A 14212-nucleotide genomic window follows, 5' to 3' on the forward strand; every position below is an offset into this window, starting at 1 on the left:
AAGTTGCTCTGGAAGTCCAGGCCGAGTAGCAAGGCAGCGCAGAGGTTGGGGAGGACGTAGAGCCGGAAGCCGCTGAACTCTACACCCTGGATGGTGAGGGTGGCGGTGCAGTACCCCTGGATCTCCACGGAGTGGGATCCGGAGGCCAGGGAGATTTTCTGGTTAATGGGGTGTACCGTGAAGGAGCAGCACCTTAAGGTATCGGGATGGATGAAGCTCTCAGTGCTCCCGGAGTCCAGAAGGCATGATGTCTTGTGCCCATCGACCTTCACTGTCGTCGACGCGGTCGCGAGGTTGTGCGGTCAGGACTGGTCGATCGTGATGGAAGCGAGACGCGGCTGGTGTTGGAAGGCCCCTGGCTGGTCGGTGGCGGTTGCAGGCGCTGAGCAGCCCGATGAGGTGCCTGACGAGCAGGGGTCCTGGGGTAGGGAAGATGGCAGCATCCACGGGCCGCACGTGTCCTGAGGCAAGCAAAATGGCGGCACCCATAGGCCGTACGTGGTTTGAGGCAAGGAAGATGGCGCCGCCCACGGGCCGTACGTGGTTTGAGGCGCGGAAGATGGCGGCGCCCACGGGCTGCACGTGGTCTGAGGCGCGGAAGATGGCGGCGCCCACGGGCCGCACGTGGTCTGAGGCAAGGAAGATGGTGGCGCCCACAGGTCGCACATGGGTGGGTGCAGGGACAATAGCGGCAATCGAGCGAGCCTGACACACAACAGCGAAATGTCCTTCCCGCAGGCCTTGCAGAGCACGCTCCGTGCCGGGCAGCGCTGCCGGGGGTATTTTGTCTGTCCGCAGAAGTAGCACTTGGGTTCCCCGGGGTTGGTTGGCTGCCGTGCGGCGCAGGCTTGGGGTTGGCTGGGGGCGGTTCCTGGTGGGGTCCATGATGGGGTGTTCGCTGGCGGGGTCCATGATGTCCAGGAGGGGGGGGCCATGCGGGGCCGTGTGCCTGGGCATTGCGGAAGGCGACTGTGAGTGAGATCGCGAATTGAAATGAAAATTGTTTGTTGTCACGAGTAGGCTTCAATGAAGTTACTGTGAAAAGCCCCTAGTCGCCACATTCCGGCGCCTGTCCGGGGAGGCTGGTACGGGAATCGAACCGTGCTGCTGGCCTGCTTGGTCTGCTTTGAAAGCCAGCGATTTAGCCCAGTGAGCTAAACCAGCTCACCAGCTCGAATTTCTGGGTCGCCGCGAGGTCGAGGGTCGCCCCTTCTAAGAGGCGCTGGCGGATGTACGCTGACCCTATGCCCGTAACGAAAGCGTCTCTAATCAGGAGTTCTGAATGTTCAACGGCCGAAATGGCCTGGCAATCACAGTCCCTCACCAGGGCATGCAGGGCACGCCAGAAATCTTCCACAGACTCACCGGGAAGTTGATGCCGTGTGGACAGGAGGTGCCTGGCGTAGATTTTGTTGGTCTGCTGAGTGTAGTTCTCCTTCAGTAGCGCCATGGCCTCAGCGTAGGTAGGCCCGTCCCGGATGAGGGGAAAGATATCGGATCTGGAGCTTCTGTGCCTCTGAGGGTGGTTCTGTCGCAGATCCGATGTATGCTTCAAAGCAAGCTAGCCAGTGGGCGAAGGCCGACTTGGCGTTGTCTGCTTGAGGGTGCAGCTGCAGGCGATCAGGTTTGATGCGGAGATCCATCGTTGTGAAATCTCTGCGTAATAAATTGATGCACTATCAATTACGACGAGACGAGAGTAGAGAGTAATCGAGGCTTTATTACGCAGAAATGTGTAACCTCCCGCAGCTGCACCGAAATGGCTGCAGCTTGGAGAGCCCACACATTTATACTCCGCCTACTGGGCAGCCAGCAGGCAGGGATCTACCCCAGTACCTGTAGTACAGGAGTCTTACCGTAATACAATATATCATATGCGATATATATATACAACAGTGGTGACTACCGCACCCTCCATCTGGCCTTTTTATGAAATAATTCACCTCATTCAATTTCCTTTCAACTTGATACGGCGCACAAAATCTTGCTTTTTATTTAATAAACATTTTATTGAGGTGTTTTTGGTATTGTAACAACAAAATAAACAATGTACATGAAACTATACACATAGTGCCAAAGCCGTCACCCTCCCTCACAGATCCCACCTTTATTAACCCCCTACTCTAAGCTAAACTCACCCCACCCCTTCTGTTGACGATTAATTTTCACGAAGAAGTTGACGAACGGTTGCCACCTCTGGGGAACCCTAACAGTGACCCTCTCAAGGCGAACTTAAAATCTTGCTTTTAATGGTTCAGCTACCACTGGTAATAATACTAATCTGCCACTAACAAAACTACGAATTTTTGTTTTCTTATAACCTCTTTTTTCATCACATGCTGTGATAATTTTAAATGCTTTCTAGTCAACTCATCAGAACTAGTTAATCGCTCCCTAAAGTTTATTTTTAAGGAGCAATTTAGCATGGCCAGTCCACCTACCCTACATATATTTTGGGTTATGGGAGTGAGACCCACACAGATACAGGGAGAATGTGCAAACTCCACATGGACAGGGCCGTGAGTGAACCTGGGACCTCGCCAGCGTGAGGCAGCAGTGCTAACCACTGTGCCACCAACGTGCTGCCCTTAATACATTATTTCTGATGTAATACCACTCCAGTTGACACTCAGATTCTACTTCTGTGCAGTTTTTCTGAAAAGACTGCCTTATTTCTGAATCTTTCTGCTGTGATTCAGCCAACTTTCCTGAACTAAAGATATCCGCTTCATCCTTCACCTGCACTTATTCCTTATCAACCATCTGGTCAAAGATTGTTTCTGATAACTGAACCTCAGTCTCTGTATCTTTACTCCTTGATGTCCTGTCTCAATCTGTGGCTTTGTGGTCTTGTTACTACACAATCCGGAAACGCCCCAGCATATGGTTCTTGCAACACCTCAGTTGGCTTTGCAACCACAGTAGGCATCACTCCCACCTATAATCCAGTTATATCATTACCCAGGGTAAACTGTACCCCTGAAAAGGGTCATTTCTCTATTATCCCTACCACCACTTCACCTTTCATTGGACTCTCTAACACTATCTTACATAGTGGCACACTACTCCTTTCACCACGAATTCCACATATTTTCACCTTTTCTGGCAATATTCCTTCCAAACTACATATCTCTTTATCTCTCACCATTAAAGATTGACTTGCTCCTGTATACCTTAAGATCTTAACCGCCTTACCTACTCCACCTGTACACACAGGTAAACCTTACCTTCACAAATAAAATCTTTTAAAAGATCTGGTACCTGCTTATCAACCAACCTCTGAACAGGTTGTACATTCTTTTACACCTCTTCAACCATAGTTTATTTTACCACTGGCTTATCCTGTTTTAATGAATCTTTCTTCCCAGTACTTTTCTTAAGCTACAAACACTGCAACTTTGTGTGTCCAACTTTATTACAATGAAAACATTTAAGATCCCAAATGCTGCAAGATATGTTTTGCAAACCGGGGGGGGGGGGGGGGGGCAAGGAGAAGGGGAATGATAATCTAATGCTAACAACTTTATATTCTACTGTCATTTGCAGACATATTCACAAAGTAGGGGGATTATTTGTTGCTGATGAAATCCAAGTTGGATTTGGAAGAGTGGGAAAACACTTCTGGGCATTCCAACTACAAGGAGATGATTTTTTACCCGACATTGTAACTATGGGAAAACCTATTGGAAATGGGCATCCATTAGCCTGTGTGGCTACAACCAAAGAAATTGCAGATGCATTTTCTGCAACTGGAGTGGAGCATTTCAACACAGTAAGTTGGAACCAATAGTTATGACTATAGCTGTGTATCATTTCTCGGCCTTTTGGCTAAGATCAAGCATCAGATGAAGCCCGAGGTGCCATGCCTTTTCTTGTCAGCTTGGATCTTGTATGTCTCTCTTATGGAGACCACGAATTGTCTTCAACTTGAATTTCAATTGGTTTTTGGAGCAAACAATGAAATTGATTAAGGGTTTGCCCTGTCCACTCTGCACATTGGCTTTGTAACTTTAAAGATGGGATTAAAAAAACAGTAAAAATGACTGTAGCTTGTTGCAAATTCAAGAAATCAGCAAAAGAAAGTTTTAAATTAATTGTCAATCACCTGAAACCCCTTTGCCTGAATAGGCCAAATAGGTGTTGCTTGCTGTGGCAGGAAGTTACAGTGACTCAGCTCGATATAAGAACGGGACTGTTTTAAGTACATAGAACATAGAACAGTACAGCACAGAACAGGCCCTTCATGTTGTGCCGAGCAATGATCACCCTACCCAAACCCACGTATCCACCCTATACCCGTAACCCAACAACCCCCCCCTTAACCTTACTTTTTAGGACACTACGGGCAATTTAGCATGGCCAATCCACCTAACCTGCACATCTTTGGACTGTGGGAGGAAACCGGAGCACCCGGAGGAAACCCACGCACACACGGGGAGGACGTGCAGACTCCGTACAGACAGTGACCCAGCCGGGAATCGAACCTGGGACCCTGGAGCTGTAAAGCATTTATGCTAACCACCATGCTACCGTGCTGCCCCTATGTACACAATGAGTAAGTGGTTGCATGAGCAGTCAGAGAGGAGACAGCACCTGAGTGAGACACAGTCAGAGTGAGTACATTTGGGAATTAGGAGCAAAGTGGTAATTTGATACAGAGGGAAAAGGGGTGCTCTTTTGCTTTTTGCTTTCTAACTTTTTCATCCTTCAGAAAGTGGCCTCTCCCTACTGCAGGAATAAAGGAGCATTTGGTGAGTATTTCAGCTGCTATGAGGCAGCAGTGGGAGAACAAAAAGACAACTTGAGGCCACAGGAAACTGGTAAGTCAATTGGCTGGCAAGTGCTTGGTGTAAGGAGCAGCGTGTGAAAAACCTGTGTCGAGAATAAGGGAAAGTTTGGGCCTAATATAATACGTTGATACAAGTAGCCTAAAATAGATTAGTTAACATAAGAGAAGCAAACTGAGTGCATTTAAAACAGTGCACAACTTGGTGGTTATTTGCTAAAATGTACGAAAGTGCCATAAATAAGTACATAATTTAATTAAGTAATTATTTAAAACACATTAAGATGGCAGAACACGTGATGTGTCAAGGCGGCTGCATGTGCAAGTTCCTAGATAACATTGCGATCCAGGGAAACCCACCTGCAGTATTTGTGACTTGAGGAGCATGTAAAAAAGACAGTATATTAATCATGGGTGACTTGAATCTTCATGTTTTGAGAAAATCAAATTGGCAGAGGTAGCCATGAGGAAGAATTCATAGAGTGCATTCGGGACAGTTTCCTAGAACAATATGGTGGACTCAACCAGGGATCAGGCTATTATGGATCGGGTGACATGTTATGAGGCAGGTTTAATAAACAATCGCACAGTAAAAAATCCTGCAGGAAAAAGTGACCATAACATGGTAGAATTTAGTATTCGGTTTGAGAGTGAGTCAGAAACAACTGTGCTAAATGTAAATAAGGGTAACGGCAAAGGAATGAGGGCAGAGCTGGTTGGTGTGCACTGGGAAAGGAGTTTAGCAGAACAGATGATTGATCAGCAATGGCAAACGTTAATGAAAATAGTTAATGACTCACAAGAAAGATATCTCCCAGTGAGGAAGAAGGGTTATAGGAAGGGGAAAATCAACCATGGTTAACCAAGTAAGTTAACGATGTATTCCACGGAAATAAAAAAACATGCAATGCAGTCAAGATTAGTGGTAAGGCAGCGGATTAAGAAAGTTTTAAAAGTCAACAGAAGGTGACCAAAAAAATAATGAAGTGGAAGAAGATAATCTCTGAGGGTAAATTAGCAAGTGATATAAAAATGTAAGAGCTTCTTTAAATATATGACAAGGAAGAGTGAGGCTAAAATGAACATAGGACGCTTAGAGAATGAGACTGGGGAAATAAAAATATGAACTAGCAAAATGGCAGAGGAGTTAAATAAATACACTGGCCAGAATGTCCTGGCCGTTCACGCCATTGGGCTTCTTTGGTCCAGCCGATTGCACACTCCCGCCGCGCGTTTCCTGGTGGTGAGAGGTGCATTCAACGGGAAACCCCGTTGACCATGTGTGGACCAGAAGATCCCAGTGTCAGCCAATGGTGGGCCATCTCCGCCACCACAAAACATGGGTTTGTGGAAAATCTGCCCTCTACATCAGTCTTGATGGTTTGGAGATGCCGGCGTTGGACTGGGGTGGGCACAGTAAGACGTCTTACAACACCAGGTTAAAGTCCAACAGGTTTGTTTGAAATCACCAGGTTTTGGAGTGTAGCTCCTTCCTCAGGTGATGAAGGTGCTACGCTCTGAAAGCTGGTAATTCCAAATAAACCTGTTGGACTTTAACCTGGTGTTGTAAGACAGTCTTTATGGTGTAAGACACTAATAAAATTCCAAAAATTATAAATAATCAAGGGGCAAAAGGTGGGGAGGAAACAAATACATTAACTATCATTAGAGAAAAAGTACTAGGCAAAAGAAATGAGCCGAAAGGCTGATAGATCCCCTTGAGCTGATATTTTGCATCCCAGGATACTAAAGGAAGTAGCTATAGAGATAGTGAATGCACTGGTAGTAATTTTCCAAGAACCCTTAAATTCTCAAGTTCCAGAGTATCTAGGGCAGCATGGTAGCACAGTGATTAGCAATGCTGCCTCACGGTGCCAGGGACCCAGGTTCGATTCCAACCTCGGGTGACTGTGTGGAGTTTGCACGTTCTCCCTGTGTCTGCATGGGTCTCCTCCTGGTGCAAAGTTGTGCAAGTTAGGTGGATTGGCCATAACCAATGCACAGTGTTATGCGGATAGGGCAGGAGAGTGGACCTCGGTAGAGTGCTCTTTTGGAGGGTCGGTGCAAACTTGATGAGCTGAATGGCCTCCTTCTGCACTGTAGGGATTCTGTAGATTCTACAGATTACAAAACTGCCAATGTAATTCAAAAAGGGAGGGAGACAAAAACAAGGAACTGTTAGCTTAACATATATTGTTGGGAAAATGTTAGTCTATTATAAAAGATGGCAGAGCATCAAGCAGAGTCAGCATGGATTTGTGAAAGGGAAATCATGCCTGACAAATGTATTTGAATTCTTTGAGGTGATAAGGAGCAGGATAGATAAAGGAGAACTAGTAGATATAATATATTTGGATTTCCAAAAAGTATTCAAAAAGGTACTGCACAAAATGCTACTTAATAAGATAAAAGCCCATGGTGTTGGTGCTAGCATATTAGCATGGATAGAGGATTGGCTAACAAATAGAAGACATAGGGTTGGGATAAGAGGGACATTTCCAGTAAGGCAACCTGTAATTAGTGCTACAAGGATCTTTGCTGGGGCCACAATTGTTTACAATATATATTAATGATTTAGACGAGGGAAGTCAATGTACTATTGCCAAATGTGTAAATGACACAAAAGTAGGTGGGAAGGCACAAAGAGTCTACAGGGAGATATAGGCTGGTTAGGTGAGCGAGCAAAAACTTGGCAGATGGAAGATAATGTAGGAAAATGTGAAGTTATGTTCTTTGGTATGAGGAATAAAGGAGTTGAATATTATTTAAGAGGGATTTGGGGATCCTCGCGTATAAATCACAAAAAGCTAGCATGCAAGTTCAGCAGGTAAATGGGAAGACAAACGGAATGCTGGCATTTATTTCAGAGGGAATGGAGTATAAAAATAGGGAGGTCTTGCTAAAACAATACAAGGCATTTGTTCGACCAGACCTGGAATACTGTGGACAGATTTGGCTCCCTTATCTAACATATACTGGAAGTGGAGGAAGTCCAGAGAAGGTTCACTAGGTTGATTGGGGGAATGGAGGGATTTTCTTATGAGGAGAGGTTGAGTAAATTGAGCCTGTACTCATTGGTGTTTAGAAGAATGAGAGGCGACCTTATTGAGACATATCAGATTCTTTGGGAACTTGACGGAGTAGATGTTGAGAGGTTGGTTCTCCTTGTGGGATAGTCTAAGACCAGATGGCATAATCTCAGTCTAAGGGGTCACCCATTTAAGACAGAGATGAGGAGGAATTTCTTCTCTCAGAAGTCAATGAATCTGTGGAATTCTTTAGCACAGGGAGCCGTAGAGGCTGGGTCATTAAGTATGTTCAAGGTTGGGATAGGCAGATTTTAATCCTTCAGGGAATCAAGGGTTTATGGGGATAAGGCAGAAATTGTTGACGATTATCATATCAAATCAGTCACCATCACATTGAATGGCAGAGCAGACTCGATGGGCCAAATGGCCTACTTCTGCTCCAATGTCTTATGGTCTAACTGATAATTATAGAAAGGCATCGCAGATTTGTTATTTTCTAATGGTTTTTATGATTAAATGTTTTTCAAGCAACTCTGAATGAGAAATTCTACTTAATTAATCAAATTTCAATTGAAGGGTCTGATCCACTATTCCTCTTGAATGCACCAGTTAGCTGAGCCACACAGACTAGAAAACCTCATATTTTCACAAAAGCTGATGTTGAGTGAATTAATCTGCTATAGTTGTCCTCAGCATCCTTAGTTCGGAAGAGGAAATTGTCCATGGCCATTAATCCTAATCACTTTCCAGTAAATTAGCATCCTCTCCCCATTAAAATTTATGCATCTCTCGATTCTTTTTTTGTTAAATCTTAATATAAAAGGTATCTCCTACTAATGAATGATTGCTTTTTATAAACCAATGTAACCTGGGAAATCATATCCTCTGCGTCCTCAGACTCATTTATTGTCTCTGATTTAACACAAAGCATCTTCACTATGTGCCAAAGTCACTGCTGAGGATAATTAATATTCATCATGACAGACATCTTCAGAACAAGAGTAAGCTGCCAATAGAGTTTAACAAGAGTAAACTGCCAATAGAGTTTATTCCCTGTGTTTAGCCTACATGCTTGTTAAGGCACAATCAAAACTGTAACTAACTGATGTATCATAGAATTTACAGTGCAGAAGGAGGCCATTCAGCCCATTGAGTCAGCACCGGCTCTTGGAAAGAGCACCCTACCAACACCTCCACCCTATCCCCATAACCCAGTAACCCCACCCAACACTAAAGGCAATTTTGGACATTAAGGGCAATTTATCATGGCCAATCCACCTAACCTGCACATCTTTGAACTGCGGGAGTTAACTGGAGCACCCAGAGGAAACCCACGCACACATGGGGAGGATGTGCAGACTCCGCACAGACAGTGACCCAAGCCGGAATCAATCCTGGGACCCAGGAGCTGTGAAGCAATTGTGCTAACCACAATGCTACCGTGCTGCCCTTGTGTATCCAAATGATCAGATTCTTATACCCTTTGAAATAGTTTCAACTTTGAGAACTCGGGGACAAACAGCTGCAGTATAAACTGTGGAATACGAGCATATGAAACAGGAGCAGACAGGCCATTCGGCCCCTCGAACATTCTCCACCATTTCATAACATTATGGCTGATCTGCCTGTGTTCGACGTTCCCGTCTACCCCTATTACATAAATAAAAGGATACCAAGTGAGGTCTGTCAAATCTTTAGGGCTACCCCAATTATACTGCATTTTTATTAATAAATTTAGAATACCCAATTCATTTTTTCCAATTAAGGGGCAATTTAGTGTGGCCAATCCAACTAGCCTGCACATCTTTGGGTTGTGGTGGCAAAACCCATACAGACACTGGGAGAATGTGCAAACTCCACACGGACAGTGACCCAGAGCTGGGATTCGAATCTGGGACCTCAGGGCCGTGAGGCAACAGGGCTAACCCACTGCGCCACTGTGCTGCCCCCAATTATACTGTATTCTGGTTAAGTACAATTATTCCTTAGATTTAGATGTTATAAGTATCAGTTTAAATAAAGAAGTCTTATTCTCAGTGTGGAATTGCAGAAGATTATGGTATATTTCTTAAAGGTACTTGCAGCTGAGATTTCTGGCAGGCAGGGCAGGAACACATACTCATTTCTTCAGCCCTCGTTGGAACTTTTAACTGGAGACTCGAGGAACAGAGATCCTCTGAAGTAGGTTCTTGCCCTAATAGTTCCCTCCTCCTCAGCCAGATTGCATGATGTATGATTACGTCACTAGGGTAGCTATGTTCAAACTAAGAAATACAGTACACAAAAAGAACCTATAAACAAATATTCCCATTTTAGTTGCAATTATGTCCAAAGATGTGCGGGTTAGGTGGATTGGCCATGCTAAATTGCCCGTAGTGTCCTAATAAAAAAGTAAGGTTAAGGGGGGGGGTTGTTCGGTTATGGGTATAGGGTGGATACGTGGGTTTGAGTAGGGTGATCATGGCTCGGCACAACATTGAGGGCCAAAGGGCTTGTTCTGTGCTGTACTGTTCTATGTTCTATGTGTGCATTTTTGTGAATATGCATCCAGAAGAGGACATTTGGGTTAGATACTAGAAACTGAAACTGCATCCCAACAATGTAGGCAGGAGAGAAAGGAGGCAAAAGGATTAAAAAGGATCTCGAGCCAAAAGCTGAATTGCTGAAAGTTAATCAGTGTTGAGATGTAATTCGGTTTACAATTCGGTATTTGTGTTAAAATTAACATTCACATTTGAAGGCTGCAAGCAGTTATATTATTGAGGTGGAAGGGATGTATGCTGGATATAACATTTTCAAACATGTTTTTATTAGATTGTCATTGATATATTACAGTTTGGAGGAAGTCCAGTATCCTGTGCAATCGGGCTTGCAGTTTTAGAAGTCATTGAAAAGGAAGACCTACGTGGGAATGCTACACGAGTCGGTACCTACTTGCTGAATCTGCTAAATGAGCAAAAAGCCAAACATCCAATTATCGGCGATGTCAGGTATTGAATCCGCCAATAAAAAATTCCAAATAACAACCTGGAATCATAAGGATAATATATCTCACTTTTGTACTTAAAGGGGCATTGGTTTATTTATCGGAGTAGAGCTGGTACAAAATCGACAGGAGAGGACGCCTGCCACAGAAGAAGCCCAGTATTTAATTACAAGGTAGTATGATTGTTGTATTCATTTTTTAGAAATTCTGGTCTTCAAAACAAACCTTAAAATTCATAATTAATTTTTCAAATATATTGTCTGCGGAGTTTAGCTGAACGCTAGCATATCTCTGCAGCCGTGATCTTAAATTTATCGCCAGTGATGCTCAGGTATTCCTATCAGCCTGTTATAAGCCTCAAACCTGGGACTATGGGTTGGATTCTCCGATCGTGCAGCTATGTCTGCAAGATTCGTCTGGTCTTACAACCAAAAGGTCGGCGGCGCCCCCGCACCAATCCTCAGTCTGGTGGGGGGCTAGCAGCCGCACAGCGTAAAGACGCCGGCTTTACCTGCGGATACAGCCGGAGAATGGCCGGGTCCGTGGCCGCATGGCGCCGGCCACATGCGGACATGGCCTGCCAAAAACTGCCCCCCTGTGACCAGCCTTGCCAAGCCCGGACCACCTCCCACCAGTTCCTCCAGCCCCTGCCGAAGCCCCTTCTGCCAGCGGAACTTCTCCCCACCCCCCCACCCCCGACTGTGGCGGCGCTGGACTCAGTCCGCAGCCGCCACGTGAGGTCCCCAAACAGTGTGACCGTGTCCCACGCCGTCAGGGACTTGGGCCACCGGGGGCGGAGCATTGGGTGAGAGCCTTCGGTGATGCCCTGAGGCCGTCCACACGGCGTGCGGCGAACTACCCGAGTACTCTGTTTTTGAGGGGGCGGAGCATCGCAAAAACGGCACCATTTCCGGCGTAAACGGAGGTTCTCCAGCCAATCGCCGAACTCGATGTCTGCGATCGGAGAATCTAGCCCTATTTCTTTGACAGGCAGCAAACTGGACAATATTGAACACAGGAAATATTTTATCCCTTGGACCATCATCAAATCCAGCTGATACTGTGAATTCTGAGCTGCACAATTTTAATTTCCCTTCGTACGTCATAATGTTGAAATCGACCCCAACATTTACAGAAATAATGGCATGGAAAGATCTGTCTGGACTGTACGCAGAACAATACTTTTCACTGTACCCGGTACAGATGACAATAAATAAAATAAAATCAATTCAAATTAAGGGCAGCACGTGGGACAGATTCGAATCCCGGCCCTGGGTCACTGTCCGTGTGGAGTTTGCACATTCTCCCAGTGTTTGTGTGGGTTTCACTCCCACAACCCAAAGATGTGCAGGTTAGGTGGATTGGCCACACTAATTTAAAAACAAATAAATTTAGAGTACCCAATTAGTTTTTTCCAATAAAGGGGCAATTTAGCGTGGCCAATCCACCTAGCCTGCACATCTTTGGGTTGTGGGGGTGAAACCCATGCAAACACGGGGAGAATGTGCAAACTCCACACCGACAGTCATAGAGTCATAGACAGTGACCCAGAGCCGGGATCGAACCTGGGACCGTGGCGCCGTGAGGCTGCAGGGCTAACCCACTGCACCACTGTGCTGCCCTTGGCCACACTAAATTGCCGCTTAATTGGAAAAAAAATAAAATTAAATAATTGGGTGCTCTAAATTTAATCAGAAAAAAATCTAATGGGATCTCATGAAACATCGCAATCTGAATCCCGCCCAAAATGGCGGGATCAGAATTTGGCAAATCTACACAATAAAAGCAGCTAATCTCACTCTAATATGCAGCTTGCCTGATCTACCGAGGCTTTGGGATCTAACCCCGTCACCAAGGAAACCTCCGGTGAATGCCATTAAATGCTGGTCCCTACCAAGGTGCCATGCTGGCATTTTTCTCTCGCCAGGGGGGTGTCCAGTTCATGTAATTTTGGGGTCACTTTGGGGAGTCGAGAGATTGGGGCACCATTTAAAAATGCAAGCGGAGCTCCTCAATGCTGGGTGTTCTCCGCCGAGGCCCTGGATTGTAACAAAGTCCTGTTAGATTGCGTGGTGTTTCTTGCCGCTGTGGGCACCGGGAAGCACCCAGCTAAATGTGCTCGACACTGGACTCTATTGCAATTTGGTTAGATTGTGCCCTTTAAATAGAGGGTGAAATGGAGAGTCATCTGATCAAACAACAGGCCTGGGTGATGGGGTGGTTAAAGATTTTTTTCCCTATAAATTTACAGGACCCAATAATTCTTTTTCAAATTAATGGGCAATTTAGTGTGGCCAATCGGGCACAATTAGCGCAGCATTGTGGCTTCACAGCGTCAAGGTCCCAGGTTCGAATCCCCGCTCGGTCACTGTGTTTGCGGAGTCTGCACGTTCTCCCCTTTGTCTGTGTGGGTTTCCTCCGGGTGCTCCGGTTTCCTCCCACAGTCCAAAGACGTGCAGGTTAGGTGGATTGGCCATGATAAATTACCCTCAGTGTCCAAAATTGCCCTTACCGTTGGGAGGGGATATTGGGTTACGGGGATAGTTTGGAAGTGAGGGCTTAAGTTGGTGGTGCTGACTCGATGGGCCGAATGGCCTCCTTCTGCACTGTATGTTCTATGTTCTTAATCCACCTTACCTGCACTTCTTTGGGTTGTGGGGGTGAAACGCAGACACAGGGAGAATGTGCAAACTCCACACTGACAGTGACCCGGGGCCAGGATTGAACCCAGGTCCTCAGTGCTGTAGGCAGCAGTGCTAACCACTGCACCACTGTGTCGCCTGGGGTTGTTAAAGATTAAAGAAGAAGTGACAATGGTGAAGACAACTATGATGCCAGTGGACAGAGTCTCTAAGTCCCAGGGTAGTGTTAAAAATGTCAGGTTGTAAAAGGGTATACTTTGAACTTTCCACTTTATTCCAGGATGGGATAGGTTTAGGGTGTAAATAATAATTCATTAGAATTTTTAAAAATTATATTTGTATCAGAGTTTTTCCATTTTTAAAACAAACGATACAGCACACCCTCAAAACTGGGACAGTACAGGTAAGGTGGTGGACTGGGGAATGTCTATGGATGTTATTTATATGGACTTCCCGAGGCATTTGATAATGTTCCACATTAGAGAATGTTAACTAAGGTGGAAGCCCACGGAGTTGAGGGCAAATTATTGACATGGATAGAGAATGAGTGGCAGGCAACAGAGTGGGGGCAATGGGTAAACACTCTAAATGGCAGTAGGTGACTGTTGTATTCTCTATTCTGCTTTACCTGGATAGCTCAGATGCGTAGTGTTGAATAAAGAACACAAAAGCTTTGTGAACAAACAAAACTATAAATTTATTACACTACTAACTAAGGTTCACATTCTTAAAGTAAAAGGTTATTTTATAAAACTATGCTATCTCTAAC

General features: G+C 45.3%; 1 protein-coding gene across 3 annotated transcripts in view; it reads left to right on the forward strand.

Moving 5' to 3' along the window:
* phykpl (5-phosphohydroxy-L-lysine phospho-lyase) overlaps positions 1-14212 on the forward strand; it is a 116304-nt gene that overhangs the window by 79922 nt on the left and 22170 nt on the right. For all 3 annotated transcript variants that reach the window (XM_038795756.1, XM_038795755.1, XM_038795757.1), the window contains exons 8-10: positions 3547-3772; positions 10651-10805; positions 10885-10974. In XM_038795756.1, the coding sequence (XP_038651684.1) occupies positions 3547-3772; positions 10651-10805; positions 10885-10974 (471 nt within the window). The remainder of the gene's footprint in view (positions 1-3546; positions 3773-10650; positions 10806-10884; positions 10975-14212) is intronic.

This window comes from Scyliorhinus canicula, chromosome 4 (assembly GCF_902713615.1).
Source record: "Scyliorhinus canicula chromosome 4, sScyCan1.1, whole genome shotgun sequence".
Taxonomy (NCBI): domain Eukaryota; kingdom Metazoa; phylum Chordata; class Chondrichthyes; order Carcharhiniformes; family Scyliorhinidae; genus Scyliorhinus; species Scyliorhinus canicula.